Source organism: Notamacropus eugenii, chromosome 2 (genome assembly GCF_028372415.1).
Source record: "Notamacropus eugenii isolate mMacEug1 chromosome 2, mMacEug1.pri_v2, whole genome shotgun sequence".
Taxonomy (NCBI): domain Eukaryota; kingdom Metazoa; phylum Chordata; class Mammalia; order Diprotodontia; family Macropodidae; genus Notamacropus; species Notamacropus eugenii.
The window spans coordinates 407820414-407846830 of NC_092873.1; the positions used below are offsets into that span (position 1 = coordinate 407820414).

At 38.4% G+C, this 26417-nt stretch overlaps 1 protein-coding gene across 3 annotated transcripts in view; it reads right to left on the bottom strand.

Moving 5' to 3' along the window:
* SMYD3 (SET and MYND domain containing 3) overlaps positions 1 to 26417 on the bottom strand; it is a 1053751-nt gene that overhangs the window by 845076 nt on the left and 182258 nt on the right. For 2 of the 3 annotated variants that reach the window (XM_072647643.1, XM_072647644.1), the window contains exon 2: positions 20504 to 20567. The exons of the other annotated variant lie outside the window; for it this stretch is intronic. In XM_072647643.1, the coding sequence (XP_072503744.1) occupies positions 20504 to 20567 (64 nt within the window). The remainder of the gene's footprint in view (positions 1 to 20503; positions 20568 to 26417) is intronic. 3 annotated transcript variants of the gene reach the window in all.

A 26417-nucleotide genomic window follows, 5' to 3' on the forward strand; every position in this document is an offset into this window, starting at 1 on the left:
TTATCACCATAATCATCATTATTGTTCCTATTTTATAGGGAAAAAATACTGAGTTTCAGAGCAGTTAGGAGTCTCGTCCCAGGCAACAGTCAGTTGGTAACAGATCCAGGTCTTGACATGCCATCTTTTGGCCCCAAATCCAGTGTTCTTTCCATTAGAACCAGAGCTGCTTTTTTTAAAACAAAAAGAATTGATAACAGCCAAAGACAACATTAAACATAAAATTATCTTTTCTGTGGATAATGACAATGATTCTAAAAGGTAGCTATTTATGAAAGGTAGAGCTTTGTTTCATAGAGATGTGCCCAATTTCATATAACTGATATAATATTCTTAAAAAGGTGTGTGTAGATCAAAACAGTTTTTTAATGCACTAGATGAACTCACTATTTCAAAGGAAACACGACAATGAACTTTCTTTTTAAAGAAAAGGAAAACAAAAAAAGCATCCCTTGTTTAGCTTTATAAATTCAGATTTTCTTTAAGTAAGGCACTTATTTGATCCAATAAATCCAAGAAACATTTATCATACTTTTGACCTTGTATTCTAATACAGGATTTCACACATATGGAATGAATTTTTTATTATTTTAGCAAATTCAATATGAAACTGAGGAACTGGAATTAAAATCTCCTCCACTCCTCAAAACAATAACTTCAAAGATCATTTTCACTACAAGAGAACGTAAAAACTAACAACCCTGCTTCTTTAGCCAACCAACCCATGACTGATCTTGATTACATACAGAGGAAAGAATTGGTGAGATGTTAAGATAGGAATAAAAAAGGTCATTTTATCTCTCTTCCTTCCAATAAAATGACATTGCTATCTTAACCTCTTTCTTTTCCTATAAAACAAGATCATTCACAGTTCAACAATTTACTCAAAGAAAGAAAAAAAAAGAGTAATTCTGAGCTGAGCTCAAAAATTATAGTCACCTCTGGCTACTAGATCCATGAACTGATAGAGGTTTATTCTCTCCCTGATTAATGGATCTGCTCCTCACCCTTCTGAGAACTGAAGGCTCATCTAGAAACAATGCTTCTTAAACAGAAAATTATTCATGAATCACAGAACCAGAGAATCTTAGAGGCTGAAGGGATCAACCTCCTACCCAAGACAGAAATTTTCTATACAAAGTACCTTGTATACAAAGTGATCTTGTCTTAACTTAAGCACTTTCCATTTACTGGGGGGTCTCCCTCTCTCACAAGACAGATGGTTCACAACTGTTGGATAGCTCTAATTGTCTAGCAAATTCTCTCTTCTTTTGCTGTTCAGTTTTTTTTTTCAGGGTTGACCAATTGAGGTTTTCTTCTCTAAGATACTGGAGTGCTTTGTCATTTCCTTCTCTAGCTTATTTTACAGATGAGGAAACTAAGGCAAACAGGATTAAGTGGCTTGCCCAGGGTCACACAGATAGTAAGTGTCTGAAGCTGGATTTTAATTCAGGAAGAGGAGTCTTCCTGATTCCAGGCCCTCTACTCTATCCACTGCACCACCTAGCTGGATCAAGGAGTCCCTGACCAAACTGAAGAGTTTACCAATCAAACTGATGAAAATATACAATGAGAGATATTCTTTGGAAGCAACTGATAGGGCAGAGTGAACTCCAGATGGTTTGCTGTCTGATATTGATCACCTCTACTCTCAGCCTATAAAAAAGAGCTGGTTGCCACACTCTGCCTTTTCCCTTGTTCCTTTTTCCAGAGAACAGCAAGTGGGGGGGTGGGAGGAGTGGGAGGGCTGGACTTCTGTCCTCTCTTTCCCTACAAGTAGCAGCAGTGGTGACTGATAGCAAAAGCCAAATGCAATGGGAGATATATTTTTATGTCTTGACCTGACAAGGGAGCTGAAGCACATTGTCCTTACACATCAATCTCCTAAGCAGGGGAGAAGGGATTTTGAATTCTCTAGGCAGTGATCCTAGAATCTAGCCTTCTGGAAGAGAAGGGATTCCTGGGTGGCATCAGCTTTGAGAGCTGTCTCCTGGATAACTCCAAATTCAAGAGGTCTTGAGTGAAAATTCAGACACTGGACCTTCTAAAAAGATATTCAAGGTATGCTCCTTGGAGAAAGAAAGGGACAATCCATATGGTCCCTGTGCACCTGAAGCACCAAGTTCTTAAGACAGTGGAGGTCTGATGAGAAGAGCCCTCTTTGCTCAGTCAGATCCAAAGCATGGGAGGAATTTTAGAGATATGGTGATACTGCAAGTTGGAGGATAGTGTATAGGACTCTGTAGAAGAAAGGACTTGCTAAAATGACAGAAGGTTGCCCAACAGGCTAACTGAGGTAGCTAGGTGGTGCCCCAGAAAGAGCACTAGGTCTTGGGTCAGGAAGACCTGAATTCAAATCTAGTCTTAGATAGTTATTAGCTGTATGACCCTGGGCAAGTCACTTAACTGCTATTTGCCTCAATTTCCTCATATGTAAAAGGGGATGATGATAATAGCACCTACCTTATAGGGTTGTTGTAAAACTCAAATGAGATAATATTTATAAAAAAAATGCTTATTTAGCACAGTGCCTGATATGTGGTAGGCACTATTTCTTTCCCCTTCTTTATTTTCCTTTTCAGAGGGAGCTAATAGTCTTCAGTATTTGCCGGGCAAAATATGGGGTAATATACAGGATTTCCCCTAATAACTTACGAACCATATTGATAACTGAATAGATGTTTGGAATTTGGAGCCCCTATCCAACATCTAGAACATGTTAGCAACAAGCTAGACCTTAAACATTCCTAGATTAATAAAACCAAGGGAAATGGGAAAAGTGAAGGGAAACTGACCCACTGCAATAAACCCTAAGGACTGGGCCCAGTCTGAGTATAGTCATACCACATAACTTTTGGGGAAACCTTAGGTCACAAGTTAAAACTAAAAATAGAGTTCCCTATAACTACCCCAATGGATGTAGGCTATCCTTTGGAAAAACACAGAACTATCTTTTGCCTTTCTTCATATCCCCAGTGCTTAGCACAGTTTCTGGTGGATAGCAGGTGTTTAAAAAACATTTATTGACCATCGAAACAAATTTACTCCTTCTACATGATAATTCTTCTGAATCTGATGCAAAGCATGATGACTTACCATAGTATTCTACCTCCAAGCCAAACATCCTAGTCTTTTCAACCATTCCTTATAGGAAGTGCTTCTAGACCCCCTCCTTCTGGTCAACCCTCTCTTGCTGGTAGAGAAGAAAGATAACTGACTTGGGAATCAAAAGACCTGGATTCTTGTACCCAGCTAACCGTGTGAACATTGAAAATTATATACTCACTACCTATCTCTGACCCAACAATCATTTTTTTAAAGCACCTAAGATAAGTGTGGAATTGAACTGTGAAAACCCATGTAAGAGTAGATCGGAACTGAGTAAATCAATCAAATAACCCCAACTTAAGTAAATCCTCAAATCCTATGCCCTAGACTAGAACCTTAACTAGGTGGGAATCAAAGGCATTCTGAAGAAGTGAGGAAAGGTCTTATCAATTTAGATGTCTCAGATGAGTCATTGGATGAACTGGAAATGTGATAGCAAGGGAAAAGGGTTTGGACTGAGTAAACTTGGTCCTTAGGTCCAATGGGTCCTTTATAAAATTTCCAGCCAATTCAGGACCAACAGAGACTTGGAGTTAAGCAAGCTCTGACAAAAGATTAAAAAAGCCACCTATAAGAAGGAATCATTTTGGGAGCAGGGGCAGAGGGAAATGGGTCAGATTTGAACTTGGCCTTGTTCTCCCTTTCCTTGGCCAGAAGAGAACCTTGCAAACTTTGGAGATCCAGAGGACTTCCCTTCTTCCCATCAGCATCCTAAAAGCATCCCTGGAACAGCTTAGGGTGGCTGCATCAGGAGATAGACAGATGAGTTATAGATCCATAGCACTACAAAAAGTTCAACAAGAAATTATTCCATATCTTAGAAAAACATCTTGAGGACTCCAGCAAACGGGAGTTCCAGGTGCCATAAGATACCTCCTTTGCCACTTAACGTCTCCTAAGTTTGTGCCCCTTCTCCCCTGAACTTTGTGCGTACCTGTGAGACAGTGTATCAAAGACCTTTGAAGTCTGTTTCATACAATTGTTCTTATGAATAGCCCTTTCTAAAAGCTACCTAAATCTGGATGACTAAGCCATGGTCACTAAAAATGAGTGGAATTTCATGAGCTATCACATTAAAAAAAGAAAGAATTTCCCCTAAAGCCCCTCAAAATGACTTTGAGAATGCTGAGAGGAGATGTAGTAGCTACCCTCTGGGGACTCCACTGGTCCACGTGAATGGGAATTGGAATAACTGCTCCAGAACGTGGATCATACACAAAATGGAAAATAGTCCCTGCCTTCAAGAACCTTGTGTTCTATTAGGGACTGCAGGACTTGGACAAGCATATAAATGTTATCTGAGGAGGAGGAAATGAACACTAACATCAAGAAAGGATTGCCATAGGAGATGGTGCATGGTCTAAATCTTGAGGGAAGACAGAGATACAAAAAGATCAGGGAAGGAGAGCATTCCTGTCATAGTAGACAATTTGAGCAAGGGCATAGAGGTGAGAAATGGAGTACTGAGTTTAAGGAATGGCCAAAAGGCAGCTTTTGCTGGAAGGCAGAGTTTGTGAAGGGAATTAGTGTATACAGAGCATGTACTATCTGCATGCCTTTGGTGGAGGTAGAGTACTACACAATAAACCTGGAAAGGCAGGCTGAAGCCAAACTATGAAGGCCTTTCTTTACCAAGCTGAAGAGCTAGTATTTTATTCTTCAAGCAATGAGGAGCCACTGAAGGTCCTTGAGCAGGAAAGTGCCAGGATCAGATGTGTTTTAGGGAGGTTATTTTGGCAGCTGTAGGGAAAATACAATATATCAGATTAGGGAAAGAGAATGGAAGCCCAAAGTCCTCTTATTAGCAGGCTGTTGTTACAGTAGTCTAGGTTAGAGATGCTATGAGCCTTAATCAGAGTGGTGATTATCTGATTAATATTGTTGTGAGGAAAATAATTGGTAAACTATAAAGTGCTACGTAATTGTACATTATTATTAATCGTTCAGGGCTGTGGCTTTTTTGTCTCCCTTACTTGGCTTCTAGATGTACTAAATTCTAATCTAGTTGGCAAACATACTACATAATGATATCTAATTAAAACTTAATGAAAATAAAATCTGGAAAAAGTCCAAAATCCAAGTCCATTCTCTCTGCTGCTAGATGATCATTGGGTTATCATCATGTTCCACAAAGAGCTAGGGAGGAAGAAGTGCCATTAACCAATTCTTGAGTATACTTCTACTAAGACCAAAGACATGATTGAGCATAGAAGTCCCCTGTCCAGGTGTGGGGGAACCTGAGGCCTCGAGGCCACATGTGGCTTTCTAGGTCCTTGGGGGTGGCCTTTTGGCTGAATCCAAGTCTTACAGAACAAATCCTTATATTAAGGGGCCTAAGCTACAAACATTACAGCTCTCATGTAGAATCAATCCAAAAGGAATTTATTAAACGTCTTAACTCTGAGAGATACAACATGAGGGCAAGTAGGTGGCACAGTGGTTAAAGTGCTAGACCTGGAATCAGGAAGATCTGAATTCAAATATAGTCTCAGACTCTAGCTGGGTGATCCTGGGCAAATCACTTAACCTTGTTTGCCTTAGTGTCCTCATTTATAAAATGAGCTGGAAAAGGAAATGGCATACCACCACTATCTTTGCCAAGAAAATTCCAAAAGGGGTCACAGAGTCAGACTGAAATGACTGTCTAGAGTGCTGGGCCTGGAGTCATGAAGACCTGAGTTCAAATTCAGCCTCAGATACTTACCAGCTGGGTGACTTGGCATTTGCCTCAGTTTCTTTATTTGTAAAACAGGAATAATAGCAAGCATCTACCACTCAGGGCTGTTGTGAGGATCTAATGAGATAATATTTGTAAAGCACTTAGCACAGTACCTATATAAATGTTCACTATCACTATCATTATTATTATTTAAACAAATAACCAAATATGCAATAATTTAAAGAAGGAGAAAGCACTAACAGCTAGATGGGTCAGGAAAGGCTTCCCATGAAACATGGCTAAGCCTTGAAGGAAGCCGGTGATTATGAAAGACAGAGGTGAGGACAGTATGAATCCCAAGAAGCAGGATAGGTTCCTGCAAAGACAAAGGCAAGAGATGGAATGCCAAATTTGGGAAACATCAAACAGACCGTTTTGGCTGGGTCTCACGGTGTGTAATGGGAATAATGTTTAGCAAGTCTGGAAAGGAAGATTAGAGGGAGTCAGATTGTAAAGGGTTTTAAATGCCAAGTTAAAGTTTTCATTTTGTTCTGGAGGCAATGGGGAGTGTAGAGAAAGTAAAAAATAAATGGAGAGTCCACTGTTAATCCTAGAAAGTGCAGAAGATTTGTACATTTTTCAAGCTGTCTTCAAAAGTTCACTTCCAACACGCTGCCTTTCATCAAAGTATATTCTCAGGCACTCAGTTCTACGTCTAGAACACCAACGCAATAGCAACTGCTGCCAACTCACCCCAGGACCCAAGAGCCTTTGTCAGTCATAGGGAAGGTCAGTTCATATGAAAGAATGAAACCAACTTCAGAAAGTCTTACTGAGTTGCCACAGACTTAAACAACAGAGATGTTAAAGTCTTACAAGGGATACAAGAGCTAACAATGAGGGACTATTAAAATGTGGGGGGAGTCAGAGTGGAATGGAAAGATTTGCTTTTACATGATTCCAAAATGCTTTTCTTCAAGATGACAGCCATGAGTATAGGAAATGCTTTGGCCAGAAGCCTCCAAAAGAAAGTAAATCGCCACTGTACAAACAGTCAAAAGTCTTTCATCTGAAAAAAAAAAAAAAAGGCATGCTTCCAAAAAAAATACGTCTAGATTCATTACTAAATAAGCAGCCTGGCTAAAAGGGAAATAGTCAATTAAATGAAAGCACTTTTTGCTAGGGTTCTCTGACCTATAAAACTTGAAGAGTTTGAGGAATTTTTATTTAATCAGCTAATCTAACTTTGCATATTAGCCCATAGTGATGATTTAAAATTATGTCATATGCTAATACTCACAGAATTTTTTTTCAGAATAGCAAGGTGTCACTGTTACAGAGACACATTTTATTTAGCTGTATAATTGCAACATTTGCATCCTGCCACCGTCCTGCCAATAGGAGGTTCCTCTCACATGACTCCTCAGGATAGACTCCAGTGGGAAAAAACCAAGAATGTAATTCAAACCAAGAGACAGTTATCATGTCCCTCCTATATGGTCCTGAAAACAAAGATGGAGACAGCACAAACCCTACTCTCAATACACTCACAACACAAGGGGAAGGAAAAAGAACATTAAGGGAATGTATGAGTATATGAGTGTGTGTGTTTGTGTGTGTGTGTGTGTGTCTAAACACACACACACATTCAATTTGAGGTGCTGACCTATCAATCTCCTAACTACTCCAGACAGAGATTTTCAAAATATTGGATGATTAGCCAAATGAGTCCTGCTCAAATAGCTGCCCCAAGGTTTGAGAGACTGAAACTTTTGTCCTGCACCCCAAAATTGATAGGGCATTGAAAGTACTTATGTAGAACTGAGAGAACTTAGCACAATTCCTTCATCCAGGATTCACAACCCAACTTCCTCTCCTTGGATGGAAACAGAAATAAAAGGAAAAGGAAAATTCATACTTCCTTCATGAAATCAACCCAGCTATGTAGAGGTTAGCTATGAAATTCTTCTCAATCCACTCAATCACAAGTCTCTCTCTTCCATGCCCTCATAGTAACCACATGACTTCAACCCTCTACTTCTTTTTTATGCCAGACCTACAAACAAGGGGAAAGCAAAGGGCTAGGACTCTGTGCTGTATCCCAGAGCTATTGGAAGAGAATCTTTATGTTGGCATAGTCAATCCGGGCTTCCTTAGCTCCCCTAACATTGCTGATATATACACATTCTCATATATCTGCTCTGCTACAAAAAAGAAAAATATACTAAACACTCTCAAGGTCTTTTTCTGTTATATGTGGAGTATTATATAATATTATTATAGATATTATAGTGATGTTTTCCTCTCCAAGCCCCCTAATTAAAAAATTAAATGATTTGTGAGGTAAGGTTTTTCCTTCCCCTGGTATAAATACTGCTATTCATAGCAATAAATAGCTCTCTCTTCCTGTATGTGCAAAAACACACAGAAGCATTTGAAACCAACTAAAATGTCAACATGCTTTTTAGTAGGGATTTCTTCCCAAAAGAAACCACGCTGTTATATATAGTTTATCATGATGGTGGCAATCACAGAGATCTTTCCCAGTTATGGGAAACTGAACTCAGCTCGAGTTCCTTACATAGTTCTGAGGCTGAAATCTTCAGGTCATGTCCTTCACCATCCATACTCCCTTAGGAATAGATTCCATTGTCTTTTCCCGACAGTGCAGGACCCAACATTAGAGAACACAAGAAGTCCAAGAGAAACAGACTCAGGAGCTCCTAAGAATTCTCTCAGCAGGTCTGAATCATATTTTAGTTTGTCATATACATACATTAGATGTAAGTTCCTGGAGAGCAAGGACTGCCTGTTGCCTCTTTTTGTATACATAGCACTTAGCAGTGATTGGCACACACTAAGCACTTAATAAAGGTTTACTGAATTGAATTGAATTTAAATCCTTACTTGCCATCCCCTTTCCCACTCTTTGATACCACCCTGAAATTCACAGAGCTTCAGCCAGTCTGCCCAGAGTCCCTCAGCAGTGAAAATAGTACAATACTGAATTAAATATCTACAGTATAAGTATACAGCTGATGGACGCAAGATGCAGAAGAAGACATCTTTTTTTGAACACAGCCATTGAAACATCTCTATGTCAGTGATTTTTAGATCTACTTAACCAGCTTCCTTTTACATTTTGTCTTCCCCATTCAAATACAAGCTCCTTTAAGGCAGAGGTTGTCATTCTTTCTGCTTTTATGTGTATTTCCAGTGCCTGGTACAGGACCTGAGACATAGTAAGTTCTTAATAAATGCTTATCGAAACTCTGAAATACTACCTCATACCTATCAGATCCAAAAAATTGACAAAAATAGAAAATGACAAATATTGGAGGGGCTGTGGAAAAACAGGCATACGAATACACTATTGTGGATTGCTCCAACAATTTTGGAAAGCAGAATCTGAAAGTTGGGAGGGAAAGGAGAATGGGTTTTTTGGAGGGGAGTAGAAGGGAATGGTAGAAAAAGTCTGGAGAATCAGGACCAGAACCCAGAAAAGGATGAAAATAGGGCTAGCCTGGTTATTTTCCTTAAAACGAAGGTTCTAAAAGGAACTAGTAAGTCAGAGGAAGAGACCATAGGGTCAGAATACATTTCTAGTACAAGTGTAGGAGTGAGGGTGCAGAAGTTGCTGTGACATTGTAGAAGTGCTAGGAGGAACTAGACAAGCAGAAGCTCAAAACTGAGTTAATTAGAACAAATAGATCCATGAAAAATGGGAACTAGCTCTGATGAAGTTGTGTGACAACTGGCAAGCCACTTAACCTCTGAAAGTCTCTCCTGGAAACTGAAAATAATAATAGCTATAGTGTTTAGCCCACAGGATTGCTGTGGGAACCCAAAGAGAAAATCAATGTAAAGCATTTTACAAACTTTAAAAATGTGAGTTCTCCTTAATATTGTAAACTAGACAGTTCTAAATAACAGTACTTGGTTGGTGTTTTTATGCTTTTCTGAATTTTTTTTCCTTTTTAGCTTGTAAAACACTAGGGATTTCTGTGGAGACACCGTGGTGAAGGAAGTTAGAGACCTTATCTACAAAGGCTATATAGGCCATAATCTCTGGCTTTTTTCAGCTAGCATGGCTCTTTTCTTATGTGTAAGTAATCAATTATCTGGCTACTACCATGCTGGAGTCTGCCAAAGACAGCAACAAATTCATTTCTTAGTTCCAGGAGAAAATAAGCATGGGCAGAAGAATGAAAAACGAGAGTACAGAGAGGATGCCATAGGACTGCCAATCAGGTAATACCACCATCTCCGAAGAATTAAAATGGCAGGTAACCCAAAGCATAATGAAAATATATCTTTACTCTAAAAAACGCAATTAAGGCCATGTTCAACCAGAAAAAAAGTTTAACTCATTACACAATAAAAGCAAAGGACAACAGATGTGCTTCACCAGTATCCACATGATCTATAAAAAGTTAGGAGAAAACCCCAAGCAAGGATTGTTCACCTGAAACTCATAGACCCTCCAAGGAGCCATGAATAGATTTCAGTGGAACCATGACCTTGGATGAGAAAAAAAAATTACATCTTTAGTTTTACTAATCTCTAGCTGGAATTCAGCATTCCTTCAATTTAAATTGAAAACAACAAAACATTATTCTGAGAAAGCAAATCTCTGCCTCCTGGATTCCTTCAGGTCCCAGATAAAATCCTATGTTTTATGAGAAGTCACCCTTAATATGCTAGTACCTTTTCTCTGTTGACTATCTCCAACTTCTTCTGTAATTATCTTGTTTTGAAATAGACACTTGCATGTTGTCTCCCCTTTAGAACGTGAGCTGCTTAAGAGTAGGGATTGTCTTTTGCCCTTTTCTGTAGCCCTCAGTGCTTAGAACAGTATTTGGAAAATGGAAAGAGCTCAATACATGCTTCTTGACTGACTAACCAGAATGTCAAAGGAATCACTGACATAAAAATGGTTAAGACTGAAAGCCTCTTGTAGGTTGGGTAGATTCTGTAGGATGATTTAGCAAAGGACATCACAAGATGAGAAGGCATGGAAAGAGTATAACATGCCAGGAGAGAGTATATCCACAAAAGAAGATGATGCATCACCAACCTATCAAAATATCCCCCTGCAATTATTCTGAGAAATAACATGCTTCTCATGATAGTTTTCAACAATAATGATAAATTAAGGTCATTACTCATGGTGACATCAGTCATCAGTAAAGGTCATGATAAATACACAAAAAAGAACATGGTTTGTTCCATCAATTCCATTAAAAATATTTATTAAAGACATATTACATGCAAGACATGGCTATACACTGTCAGGGTTGGAAAATGAGCCAAGGAGGGAGGCTGACCTCAAGGAATCGGTATTCCAGTAGATAGTACACAAGTAACTTTAGCACAGAATAGAATGTAAAGAGTACTAGAAGAGAGGTACATACAAAATGCTTGGGGATTCAGAGGAGATAGGGTATCACATGATCAGTGGGTTCAGGAAAAGCTTCATAGAGAAGATGGCATTTGAGCTAGATCTTGAAGGGGCTGACCTTTCAGAGACGGGACCACTGGCAGGAGTGTTCACATTAAGAAGCTCAAAGATCCATGTTTCTAGACAGAGGCAAAGGCATCATTATGAAAAGCAAGAATGAAGATGAAAGAAGAGCAAAAAACTGATGGAACAAGTAGGAGAAGATAAGAAAAAAAAGGAAAGGTAGGGAAACTAGCTTTGCAAAAAAGAAATAATCTTTCTTGCAGCTACCTAAATAAGATTACTAAAACATATGTCTGTCACTTTCCAGATCAGGTTGCTCTTGCCTCTATGATGAAGTGAAATTCTTCCATTTGGCTTTTAAAGCCATAAGTAATCTGGTTCCTATGTACATTACCAGGCCTATTGAAGATTATTCCCTTTTATGTATTCTCTGATCCAGCTAAATGTCTCTGATTATACATCCATTTTAAAACATTCCATCTCCCATTTCCTATCTCCATTCCTTTGCATGGGCTGTCCTCCATGCCTGGGACATATTCCTCTCTTACCTACTTTTCACAGAATCCTCAGTTTCCTTCAAAACTCAGCCCAAGTAACATCTCCCATAGGAAGTCACCCTGATTTCCCAAGGTGCTAGCACCCTCCTCCCGTAAATTACTTTAGATGATTTATATATGATTTTCTATACATATGATGCCCCCCAATAGAATGCAAATTCTCAAAGGCAGTAGCTATTTTTATCTTTAAATCCCCAATTCCTAGGATAGTGACTGACAACATTGTAGATGTGTCTAACAAATGCTTCTTGAAGGAAGGAAAGATACTCTTAGAAATAAAGAAGAAAACTGAGTCACCTTAATAATGAAAGCTTATCTGCAGAGATTAAGGGAGGTAGCAGATGTGTTTGAGAAGACCATGAAAAGTCTGAAGAGAAATGTGAGAAAGAATCAACAAAAGACAGCTAAAGTTATTCTGGGGCATGGGTGAGGATTGTCGAGAAGAGTTAATGAATGAAGAAACACAATCCATACACATAGTCTCTTCTTTTAACTTGCAGTCTCTCCCAAGAAAGACCCAAGATCAAACAAACTGTGGTCACGTAACCTGATATTGCTGGATAGATTAGCTTAAAATAATGAATTATGTATACTAATGAGATATCTCCAACATTTAGTAGGAGATATGTCCTACTACACTAACTGAGGAAAAGAAATTCCCTATGTAGTAAGCTTCCAAAGGTTGAGTATGCATGTGGCCCTTATAGGAGACAAAGAAATCTGTGCTAGTTTTGTGTGCGTGTGTTTGTGTTTCCTACAAGGTCGTTTGATGAAAAATAAATGTCCCATCTTCCATCCTCCAAATGGTGATGCCATATGTAACTACAGGTTGTCAAGTGGATGGAGATCTGAAAATTTGGGATCCTCAAAAGAAAACCAGGCTGAGCAGGGTTTAACAGCTACAGGTGGTTGGCAAGAATGAATGAAAATCTTGCTTAAAATCTCTCTAGAGCTGGAAATACTATCCTTCCAGTCTCCCAGGTTCATGATTGGCATTATCCTCAACTCCCTACTCTCCCTCACCTCAAATATTGAATCAGTGCTCTCATCTTGCTTGTTCTATCTTCACAGTATCTCTCACAATCAACCCCTATTCTTCACTCCACTTAGTTTAGACCCTCATCATCTATTTCATACATTACTAAAAGACCCTCCTAATTGGTCTCCCCACCTCAAGTTTCTCACCAATTCTATCCATTCTATACCCTGCTGCCAAAGTGATTTTCCTTAAGTGTCAATCTGACCATGTAGCTTCCCTACTCAATCAACTCAAATGGCTCCTTTTTGCCTCCTGGGATCAAATATAAACTTCTCCATTAGCTTTTAAAATCCTACACAATCTGGTCCCAATTTATATTTCTAGCCTCATTGAACATTACTCTCCTTCCCTCACTCTGTAGTGCAGTCAAATTGGCTTTCTCTTTTTTCCTCATACAAGACTTTCCATTCCCTATCTTTGAGCCTTTAGACTTGCCTTCCACATGCCTGGAATATACTCTCTTCTAATCTCTCCCTCATACCATCTTTTAAAATGCATTTCAAGCACCATATTCTTACATAAAGTTTTTTCTAGATTCAACTGTTAATGACCTCCCTTCAAACTAAGTTTTATTTTATTCTTTTCTATAAAATTATATTTATTCACTTTTATTTATGTATATTTATATATGTGTATGTATATATGTATATACATATAGAGAGAGAGAAATCGTTACTGTTCAATCATTTCAGTCATGTCCAACTCTTCATGATCCCATTTGGGGTTTTCTTGGCAAAGATACTGGAGGAGTTTGCCATTTCCTTCTCTAGGTCATTTTACAGGTGAGGTAACTGAGGCAAATAGGGCTAAGTGATTTGCCCAGGGTCACATAGCCAGATCTGAACTCATGAAGGTGAGTATTCCTGACTTCAGACCCAGTACCACTATTCACTGTGTCATCTAGCAGCGTATACATTTACGTGCAGATAGATACACATACATATACACATATACATACAGATAGATACATATACATTTATATATATATGAATATATATATATATACAAATTTGTACAATTGAGAATGTAAGTTTGTTGAGAATAGAGATCATATCTTTCTTTCTATCCCTAACAGATAGCATAATACCTGGCATAGAGTTGGTTGGTTGATTGGTTGTTGTCCTTCATTTACAAAGAGGACCAAAATGACATCACCATAATAAAGTGAAGTTTCAGTGTGTCTGACTATGGCTGATCAGACCAATATGAGCTTGGAATGCTCTATCACAAGTTGGGCACAGATTGTGTGAATATTTGGGGTGGATACTTCAAATTTGTACATCCTACATTTACTTTGTGCTGTCTCAATTCTACTTTGCTCCTAGAGTACAGCACCCTTTCTGACGTGGGAACATCACGCTAAGTGATCCTGTGCCAGTGTCTCCCATGCCACACAGTCAAATTCAAAGTTCTTGAGAGTGTCCTTGTATCGCTTCTTCTGACCACCTGTCCCGGGTCAGTGGAATGTGATCTCCTGCCCTATGCAAGTTTTCCATAAAATAGTTTTTTTGGCAAGTGTACATTTTGCACTCAAACAACATGGCCATCCCATTGGAGTAGCGCTCTCTGAAGCATAGTTTGAATGCTTGGCAGTTCAGCTCAAGCAAGGACCTCAGTGTCTGGTACCTTATCCTGCCAGGTGATCCTCAGAATCTTCCTAAGACAGTTCAAATGGAAGTGATTCAGTTTGCTGGCATGGAGCTGGCAGACTGTCCATGTTTCACAGGCACACAAGAATAAGGTCAGCACAACGGCTCTGTAGACCTTCAGTTTGGTAGTCAGTCTTATATCTCTTCTCTCCTGTACTTAATAAATACTCAATTGACAATTTCTTCATAGAAGAACCCTAACAGACACATTCTGGCTGAAGAATCACACCAAATTTGAAACTCTTGAGCAATTTTCTTCAATTTTCTTCAATTTTATTAAAGTGGATATAGCACAGCAGATAAGAGTTCTGGGCCAGGAGTCAGGAACAACCAAGTTCAAATTCTGCCTAAGATACTTAATAGTTGTGTGACCCTAGGCAAGTCACTTAAGCTCTATTTGCCTTAGTTTCTTCAATTTAAAATGGAAAGAATAATAGCATCTATCTCACAGGATTGTTATAAAGATCTAATGAAAATAATCATTGCAAAGGGTTTAGCAGAGTGCCTGGCACATAGGAGGCACTATATAGATGCTCATCTTCCTCCTTTTCACCTAATTACCTAGCAAAGAATCAAAAAGTCAAACCAACAAGGGTGGACAAATGAAGATGACCTCACCTCACATAAGTATGTGGGAGGCACACCTCAACATAACTTTACAATTTCCATCTTTACAGAGAGTTTTCATCAACCTTTAAAAGCTTCTAAGCACTACATAAATGCCAATTATCGTTATTATTTTTAACCTACACACATGAGGTCTACCAGTGTGTCTTAGCCTTCTATTGCTCTACTGTTGAGCTCAAGCAATGTTTATAGAGCAATAAATGAATTGGTGGTAAATGTTTACCAACCAGGCAGGAGTAAAAAAAAAATGCACAGACACATACTTTTAAATTAATTTAATCTGAATTATTGACACTTTTTAAAGTCTAGACAATCAACAAACAATAAATCAAGTCCTGATTGCTGATTTCTAAAGTATTAAAACATTCAGATTTTAATAACTGTAAGCTAGTTAGAGCTGGCTCCAGCACACACCTGCTTTAAACTCTCTTCCAGTTAGAATTGTCTTCAAAATTAGATGCAAGTCAATCTTCTCTTAAGATTCTCAACACATATGCAATTAAACATTATGCTGAAGCAAGGCATATAGCTACTTGTGAAAGAAACAAAAGACTGTGGCTTCCTCCATTATTACTGTTTGGGGTACGGTATTCTAGAAACTGACTTATTAAATCACACTGTTAAGTGCTTACAAATGTGGGATTAATTTTCTACCCATCAAAAATGAATCAAGTCATTCTACAACTAAGCATAAAATGTAAACCCAAGTACATGATCCACATTTCTAAAGAGGTTTGTAATTATCGACATAAAATAGAGCCTCTCTCTGCTAATACAGTACTTTTTAAAAGTGTGTAAACTGCAATTTGATGCTATGCCCAGCTGCTAATTTTGCTCAGCAATTAGCTCAATTAGAAGTGCACACATTAATGAATCAAATGAAATCCAGCAGAGGTGAAATAAAACTCGTTGAATTTGATTGAAATTGCTGACTATCACCATCATTACTCTTTCTTTTCTTTTTTGTGGGGGAGGGGGTTGTTTGTTCATAGGACTCCTTTCAGGCCATATCTGAATGCTCTGAACTGACTGACGTGATCACGATCTGTGACACATGCTGTGGGACTATAAAGGGATTCTATCTACTCCTATAAACTAGGTACCTCCTTGATTTACAACTCCCCTTCACACAGATAAATTATCTCTATTTTAAAGAGTCTGGAAATGAGGAAGGGAAGAAATATAAGCCTCTCTGGCTAAAGTTCTCTGCTCCAGAGTGTCAGAGAATATAGAAAACTCAGTAGAAGTTGCTTCTGCTTCAACTTTCTATAATTCAGCAACTTCTACTTTACGATGCAGGAAAAAAAGCCTCCCTAAGCCACCACTGGAAACTTCAATCTGCCTTTGATAAAGCAAATTTTCAATAACTGTTTCTTAGATGAATTTTCAATGAATATGGAAGCCACTCACATGAGAAACTGCCAGTGGTATCATGTGCAAAAGAGCTGCTGGGATGCTTTAATGTCAAAGGAAGAGACTCAAGATTTCCCCCCATCTCTCTTCCCTCTGGTGTAGCTGAGTCCCATCAATTCATCATGTTCCCAAAGATACAAGAGGATATTGGGTCCAAGATCCAAAGATACCCTGCTCAATTTAAGTCCTGCCTTACTGGGCCTTGAAAAAACAAATCAAGCAATAGTCATAAAACTGACCCTGTAGGTGAGAGGCACAGAGAGACTCAGTGTTACAAAGAGCTTGCTCTCAAGGACCTCAAATACACCCTGAATCCCACAGCCAGCTTCCCCACAATAAATGCTATACCAAACCAAACCAGCAAACCAAAGCCCTGTCCCCCTAAGGTATGCAAATCACAGATTTTATGCTACCAACTCACAACTATTATATTAATTTCCCTCCCAGGTGCTTTTGTCTCCTGTTCATTACCATTCATAGCTCAGCTTGTCAGACTAATCCTGTGCAACTTTTTAGGTATCTTCAACAATCATGCTCTACCTTTAATGCTCTACCTTTAAGTAGAGATAAACAGAGCCATTTAAATGCATTCTTCCAGACCATCTCAGATTCCTGCACATGCCACACACACACACACACACACACACACACACACACACGAGTTAGTCTTATTTCATCCAGTAATATTTTTCATCTCACTTGCTATTTTCCCATTATCTTCTACAGTAAATCTGACCATGGCATTATTATGGATGCCACCATAAATAGCTAATATATGTTGTACACACATGTGCTCTATAATGAATCAAAATGACATACCCCTCCACCCTACCTGGCTTTCTCCACTCTTTCTAATCACATAATGGCCATTTTTCTCTATTGCTCTACAGAAAGAAATAAGTGACATAATAAAGATGGCTTCTTCACAAAAATGGTACAAAAAAAATTCCAAATGCAGCACTTTATCAGCAAAAGATATTTAGGTGGTTGTCAGAATGTGTCAGAAGTAAGGCTAAAAGGTTTGTGTTACAAATGATATGGTAATACTGTGTTCACTATATGTAGTTCTTCCTGACCTCTGATTATTACTTTAATCAGCAAATTAAATTTGACATGAAGAAAACAGGTAAGATTTCACATGGACTTTTATTTCTTGAGTGCTTTCTATGTATATGGAATTACTTTTAAAACTCTTACGTCCCCCTTCCCCGCACAAAGTACTTTTCTGCCTCTATCAGAGTATATAATCTAAAAACAAAAGATATGAGAAATGAGATGAGGGAAATATTTCAGTTATTTTTAACTTTTTATATCTTTCCATGGGAAAAAGATAGAGTAGCTGGGGTGTTTTTATTTCTTGTTTCTCCTCTTATTGAAGCCCGCAAACAAGTGGGCTCTTGTACCCAACCTCATCTTCTTGTGTCTGAGACCTCCAGTGAAGGACAAGACCTGTTCACAGGAGTTAAAGAGAAGGTTCTGGGAACAAAATGAGGTTTCCAAGGAAACTGCCATTTAGATAAGAGAAGACAGAAATACAGAAGAGAACTGGGAAGACAAAGGAAGGATAAAGTCACCTAGCAGAAAAATTTAAAAGAAAATCAGAGAAGGAATAAAGTCCTAGAAGAAAAACCAGGCCCACAGCAGCTGAAAGATCAACAAAAAGAAAAAAAAAAGGAACTACTATATATGGCTATTATTATGTAAGGCTGAGATCAATACTATCCCACTCAATTTCAGTCCTGATACCTTAATGATGTGAGAAGATGTCTGAAATAATCAGTCATTCATGGGTCTTAAACTAAATTAGAGACGTTAGACTAAGAGCCTCCAATTTAGAGAGATGTTGCACAACTATCATGCCCACACAGACTGAGGAAACTTGACCACACCTCAACGATTTTCTATAAATTATCAATCAATTGGAGAATTTATGTTCCTGATGTTAGAGTAACTATGGCTTTCCAATACATCCCTGAGGAGGAACCATGAAGGGAAGGGGGTGCAGAAAGGAGATGCTTTGGCTTTGGCCAGTTCTCTTTCCTCTCCCTCCTTTATCCAGAAGAAGGGCTCTCAAGCTTCAAAGCGTCCAGAAGAAGCTGAATTTCTCAACTGTACATCAATGTCATTGACTACAAGGAGTACAGTAAAGAAATAATGTTGTGCTTTAGAGGAATTTCTTGAGCAACCCATGAAGGAGAGGAAAGAACTTCCAGAAACCAGGATCAATGACTTAATCCTTTTCTACTAAGCTTGAATCACCTTCCTCTGTACTGTGTATGTACTGCTGGGAGAGTGTCTCACAAACCTCTGAGGGGATGATATATTCAAACTTTTCTTCAGGGGCCCCTTTAGTAAATACACCTTCCTAAAAACTATTCAAGGCTGGCTGACTAATTGATTCTCAAATGACAATCTTAGTGTGCACACCAGCAGGAACATATGTCAAAGGCATTAAAAAAATTGACTCGAGCCCTTCAGGACAGCACTAGAACTTGAGGGAGAGACATAACCATGCTCTGGGGAGCTGACTCATCTATGAGAGTGGGAATTGGAATATGTATCTTCAGAGCTTACAAGGCAGAAAAGTAGCAACAGAGACAATGATAACCAAGTTACAGATCATCACAAGAGAATGAGAAAAGAAGAAAAAGGCACTTGAAGAGAAAATACAGCACCATCTATACAAATCATGTCACACGAATTATGGCCATATTAAGTCATAAAGTAGAGCTTTACAAATTCATTTGTTCTTCATTCACTCTATTGGCCAATGAATCAATCCACAAATATTTACTAATATATCAGGAACTGTATAAGTAGTTTTATGTAAAAAAATAAAATTTTTAAATTACTGGAATTTACATTTTAAAGGGAAAATGAAATGAGGATATAAAGAAAGGCAAAAAACAGTCCCTGCTCTCAAGTTGCTCACAATCTATGGTGGAAACAACATGCAAACAACCACTTACAAACAAAATATAGGCAGGATAAACTGGAGATAATCTCGGAGGGAAAGGACTAAGGTTAAGAAGGACCAGGAAAAGTTGGTTGCAAAGAGAGGAACTTCATCTGAGACTTGCAGAAAGCCAGAGGAATCATTAAGTGGAGATAAAACTCAGAGAGTTAAAGACATGGGGAGAGATCTTGAAAAATCATGGAGACTAGGGATGGAACGTCTTTTGAGGGCAACAGCAAGGAGTCCGGGGTCAATGGATCACAAAGTATGTAGGAGGTAGAGAGGATCTTTGAGATCATCTAGTCCAAAATATTTCATTTTATAGGTCAGGAGACTGAGGATGTGAGTGGTGGAATGGAATGTACAATATGACATAGTCAGTGTGGATTTGGAGTTAAATGGCATGAGTTATAGTCAAAACTCTGCTATCTAATACCTAGAAAACCCTGGATCAGCCTCTCTGGACCTTAAGTTTATTCATTTGTAAAACTGAAGGGCTTTGATGATCTCTAAGGACGCCGTCAGGACTAAATTCTATTTATCCTATTGTCCAGAGTCACAGAGCTAAATCCAGAACTAAAATCTAGCCTTGAAGAATATTCTTTCAGAGGACATGATAACAGAACAGGAATATCACTGGGAAGAGTTCATATAACTTAGAATAAAGGCAGAGTGAGGAAAGCCTTATAGGTAGCAACAAGATGCGAGAGTATATAAAAAAAAGGAAGAATGATGTAAGAGGAACAAATCACATTGAAGTAGACTTCCTAATCAAATTAAAAGAAGAGGCATTTTATTAGACAGTAATTGCATTTATTACCAAGTGATTAAGTATAAAGTTAACCACAAAGGTCATGTTGAAAATTAATTAAATACCTTTTAAAGAGTTCCAGAACAAGTTTCAAAGAATTTAATGTAGTAGAAAAGGGGATGAGATATTCATAAGCCATGGGAAACAAAAACGTGGAAGAGTTAAATATCCAAAATGCTTTGCTTATCCACAAAGAGAAGTCAAGATTTTTCAACTTTACCTGACATTCTGAGTCACAATATCTGGCAACTTTGCATTGAGAACAACGAAGCAGCTTTTCCTTCCTGTTTAAAAAATAAATAAAGCCTATATTAGGACATGAGAGAGCTACATATTCTCTAATTAATTACTTGAACATAACTCAAATGATGAAAGCAATCAGTCATGTCTCTAAGTCAAGATATCACCCTGTGATATCATTGGTCCTCTTGAAAACAACAACCACCAGTCATTTATTGAGTATTTATTGAGTACCTATTATGTCCCAGGCACTATGTTCAGCACTAGGGATACAGAGAAAGGCAAAAGACAGTCCTTGCTCTCAAGGAGCTCACAGCCTAATGGGGGAAAAAACATGCAAACAACCATGTCCAAACGAGAGATAGGCAAGATACACAGGGCATGATCAACAACAGGGAGGCACCAGCATCACTTTGAAAGATGTTCCTTTGCTTTGTCTTGCCAGGTACCAGGTCTCCACAACACTACCCATCTTCTCCTCATGCCTCTTCAGGAAAAGTGCCTTCTCCTCCCCTACTTCCAGCTCCCCTTTATCTGTCTTCTATTAAAATGGAAGCTCCACTAGTGTAAGAAATGTCCTGCCTGCTTTATTTGTTTTTGCTAGCTTAGCAAAGTGTCTGGAATATTTTTGGTGCTTTTTAGTCATTTGAGTCATGTCCAACTCTTCATGACCCCCATTTGGGATTTCCTTGGCAAAGATACTGGAGTGATTTGCCATTTCCTTCTACAATAGATCCAGTGAGTCCATTTTATCAGGCAATCAGAGGTTAAGTGATTTGCCCCAGGGTCACTCAGTTATGAAGTATCTCAGTTTGAATTTGAACTCAGGTCTTCCTGATTTCAGGTCCAGTGCTCTCTCCACTGAGTCACTAGGTGCCTCACTGCTTTGCACATAGAAAGCACTTAATAAATGCTGTTATCTATCTATGTGAAAAATTATCTTTCCTTCCTCAGAGCTCACCTACTGTACTGTTCCAATAGTGCCTGCCTCTTCTCTCTCCAATATACATCCTGCCCACAGCTGCCAAATTTGTATTGTAAAAGCACATGTATGATTATCACTTCCCTGCTTCAGGGGCTCCCTATGATGACCTTTAATACCAAATACAAACTTCTGTGTTTGGCATTGAAAGCCCTTTATAATCTGGTTCCAGTCTTCTTTCCAGACTTTTTGAACCTTTTTCTCTTTTCCACACTATGTTTCAAACAAAGTAGCCTACTTGCATGTATAAATTTAGACAGCCTTTGTCATACATGATTTTCATCCCTCAGTTCTCTGCCTCTACGCAGGCTGGTTCTCTCCAATGAACAGAATGCACTCCCTCCTCCTCTCTGTCTCTTAGAATCCTTAGTTTAAAGTTGTGCCTCCAACATGAGGTCTTTCCTGATCCGTGTTCTCCACCTCCCCTCCACTGCCACTGTTCTCTTTCCAAAATGATTTTATATTTACTTTGCATATATTTTGTATTAGACTTCTACATCTACATGTAGTTTCCACCAAAAGAATGTAAGCCCCACTGAAGACAGGAAATGATTTATATTCCTAGCCCCTAACATAGTTATCTTCCTGTCCTCTGCATTCTAGCTAACTAGACAATTCACAAGTATTTCCCTTCTCCAGACCTCTGTATAAATTGTTCTTTATGTCTGAAATATTCTTCTTCTTTTTTCAAAGCACAGTTCAGACAGTACTTTTTGCAGGAAGCCTTCCTAAATTCCCTAAGCAGTAGTACTTCCTCTGGCTTCAAATTACTTTGTATTTACTTGTGTCTCTCCCCACCATAGGGCAGCTAGATGGCACAGTGGATACAGTACCAGACCTGGAGTTTGGAAGACTCACGTTCCTGAGTTTAATTCTCGTCTCAGACACTTACCAGCTGTGTGACCCTGGCCAAGTCACTTAACCCTGTTTTCCTCAGTTTCTCTGCCTACAAAACAAACAGGAGAAGGAAAAGACAAACCACTACAGAATCTTTACCAAGAAAACTCCAAATGGAGTCACCAGGAGTCAGACATGAGTGAACAAGTCCCCTTGATACCTCCCAAGTAATGAGCCTTTTTAGAGGTCAGAGACCTTTTTTATTTTTTATCAGTGTATCCCAGAACTGAATATACATTGTATAGATACTTAAACATTTAATGAATTAAGATAAGTTGAATCCCCAAAATTATGTCCCCCAAATTAGTTGGATATCAGAAATAGAGAAGATAATGTGAATTATAAAATGAAAAAATAAGGCTCAGAATGATTAAAAATTAGGCTTACTTTGGGACCATAGGGGGTGTATTCCATAATAAAACTATGACTCCCACCAGCCATAAATACCTTTTTCACCACCATTTCTTCTTAGGAAAAAAAATTATTTACTCTAAAAAATACGAGGAAAAATTCAAAATTCTAAAGGTAGAACTAACATGATATCTGCTGTCACTTCCAGACCTTTGCTGTCACTATCACTGAGCAATATCTTCTGATGCTAGCCTTCTAGTGAAGGGACTCTCTACTCTAACAGGTAAGATAAGCTAAAAATGTTATTTTTAAAATTCTTTTCTACAATATGAGAGGAGAGAAATGATTATTAAATAACTAATTGTTAATATTGGGGAGACAAAGGCTTTCTTTTTTTTAATTTTTTTAAACTATTTTATTTGTTTTCAGTGTTCTACAATTACTTCCATATATCTTAGATTTTTTCCCCCTCCCTCCCCTTCCTTCTCCACTCCCTCCCTGAGATGGCATACAATTTTATATAGGTTCTACACATACATTCCTATTAAATACATTTCCACCTTAGTCATATAGATAGAAAAATTAAAATGAATAGGAGAAATCATAAAACAAAACAAAACATAATACAAAAGAAAATGGTTTGCTTCATTCTGCCATCAAATTCCATAGTTCTTTCTCAGGATGTGGAGGCATTTTGCCTCAAGAGACCATTGGGAATTTTTTAAGTCGTTGCATTGCAATGAAGTACTAAGTCTACCAGAAAAATTCCTCACACACTGTGGTTGTTGCTGTGTACAAAGTTCCCCTAGTTCTGCTCCTTTTACTGAGCATCAGTTCATATAAGTCCTTCCAGGACTCTCTGAAGTCTTCCTATTCATCATTTCTTATGGCATTTCTTATGTATTTCATTACATTCATATACCACAGTTTATTCAGTCATTCCCTAATTGAGATAAAGGCTTTCTGAAACTTTATTCTCTACTACACCAAGGCAGCACTTGAAAGACATTGCTGCCAAAGAGATTGGATTAATTTTCTCCTCAATCTCTTTGGACCCCACCCAGGTGAGGAAATTCAGATATGGATGCCTATAAATTCTTTGATTAGATTGCCTAAGGCTGGAGGTGGTTTGGAAGTAAAAGACAAAATCAAAGTCACTCCCTCAGACCCTCATTAGAATAGGTCCACCTCTCATTATAATATTCATTCTCGCTCATTACTTGTTAACAAATCAGTCCATTTCCTCCCTCAGGAACACCCACTCTTCCAAGGTCATATAAGTGTTGAGTGGGTTCCATGAGGGGTCTTTAGTATTCAAGAATGTCACTGACCCTTTTTATTCATTACATGCTAGCATGATTAATAAAATGAAGAAACTACATCTCTCAAACTTTTTAAATGTCACAGAGATGAGAAAGAAATCTCTCCTGAGTGAAACTATAATCAGAATAATTTGGGAAATCTCTCCTAAATAAATGTTTTAGTCAATATCCTGCCTTAGAACGGAGGCTATTTCTCCATTACATATAATTGGGGACGATGGTCTTCCCAATGGTGGCAGGCATGTCAAAAACCACAGGAAGCTGTGACTCTCTCCCACCTCAGTGTTTCTAGTGACCACCTGGGTGTGTGTGTTGACCCAAGCCTCAAAAAGAATCAGCAAGAGATAATAAGGTGGTTAGGGATTGAAGCAGAGATAGAAATCAATTCCTGTACCTTGAGGCAGAAAATATGTGAATGAAATTTAAAATGACTAACTGGCCTCTAAGTAGGACTAGGAATTCAGGGAAGCATCCCAGCTCTTTCAGAATGTCAGCACCTAGTTCAACGTGCACATAAGAAGGACACTTAAGAAAGCCGCCAAAACCTCAGAACTGTCATTTTCAAAGGAAGGTCCCAAACCCTCATACTTCTACTGTTCATGTCCTGCTCTTCAACACCCCATATGGGGTTTTCTTGGCAATGATACTGGGGTGGTTTGTCATTTCCTTCTCCAAGGGATTAAGAAAAACACAGGTTATGTGACTTGCCCAGAATTACACAGCTGGTGAGTATCTAGGGGCATATTTGAGATCAGGTCTTCCTGACTCCAAGGCCAGCACTCTACCTACTCTGCTACCTGTCTCCAACCCTTATCCTAGGGATTCTAATTCTAGTAAAATCCTATTCTAGTAGGAGCAACTACATTCCATACAGGGCTTTCCTGCTTCAGGGGATAAGCATTAAGTCTCTCTCCACATATACACAGTGAACTGGAAATAAACATTGCTACTCCTGCCCATCAACTTTACCAAATCCCAGCATCTTCACCCCCTCCCCCAACCTTCCCCACCTTTTTTACCCAAGATTAGGGGCTAAAATTATTTAGAGGATCAGATAAGCTTTATTGAAGAACTAAAAACATTGGGTTAAGCAGGAGGGGAGATGTTGGGGCCAACAAACCTAGCCTACCAACAAGTAAAAATCCTCTCATTTCCTGCAAACTGGCATACGTGAAAACTGGGACAACTGTGGTGTCTATGAATGGAATTAAGGACTTAATTCCTTAATTATGGTTACTAAACCATATCCTAATTCAGAAAGTTCACATACAGTAGCTATTTGAAAATGAGTTTTTTAAAGCAGTTTCTACTTACCATACTGTGATATACACAGTAGAACATGATTTTAAGATCCTAATTTTTTAAAAAAAGACAAAACTAGCTTTCTTCATCTCACAATGACAGAGGCTGTTGAAATAGCTGTTTATATTTATGATCCTACCACCACAGCTTCATGCACTGCTCACAACCAATTAACACTAAGAATATAATCAAGACAGATTCCACCATTCTAGACGTTCTTCCCAAGGCCTGTTACTAGAACAGTCTGCTCTTATTAACTTGGTTCCACAATGAATGAAGTGTTCTTTTTTCTTACTACTGATATACAGATTCAAGATGGCTTGTGGAAAGACCAGCGATGAGTACAGTAAGAGTAATGCTTCATTCTCTCCCTAACGCACAGACCGACAATTTGCTGCATTGATGAATTTTAACATAGAAACTGAGCAAAGCAAATAGCATGATGATTCAAAACACTTAAATAATTTACTTTCCATTTAATGCATAATATAAATTCTTTAAAATGAGTTATTCATACAATTTTGGCTTATTTTTATGCATTAAGCTACTAAGTAATGCAAATCTAAATTTTCCAATTTTAAAAAATGATCAACTGAACCCAAGAGAAAAGATGTCAGGATTGGAAGTGGCTGGAACCAAGAAAAGGGAAAAAGAGAACTGTGTGAGAGAAGCAGATACCTCTCAGAACTTAGCACCCATCCCTGGTACATAGGAAGTGCTTAATAAATGTTTATTAAGTGAATGAATGAATTCTACAGTCCTTTTTAAAACACTTCAGTGACAAGGAACAGTGAAAGGAAAAAGAAAAATTAGATATTATTGTAATTAAAGAAAGTGACACAGAAATAGAAAAAGGCAGACAGGCCATTTTAATTGATTGTCATATGGAAGACAATGAAGTATTTTGCTTGGCCTTAAAGGGCAAACCTAAAAATGAGCGGAAGTTACAGGAAGGCAGGTATCAGTTGAATATATAACATAAGGAAGAACTTTCTCACAATTAGAGCTGATCAGTAATGAACTGGGTGGCCTTGTTCTCT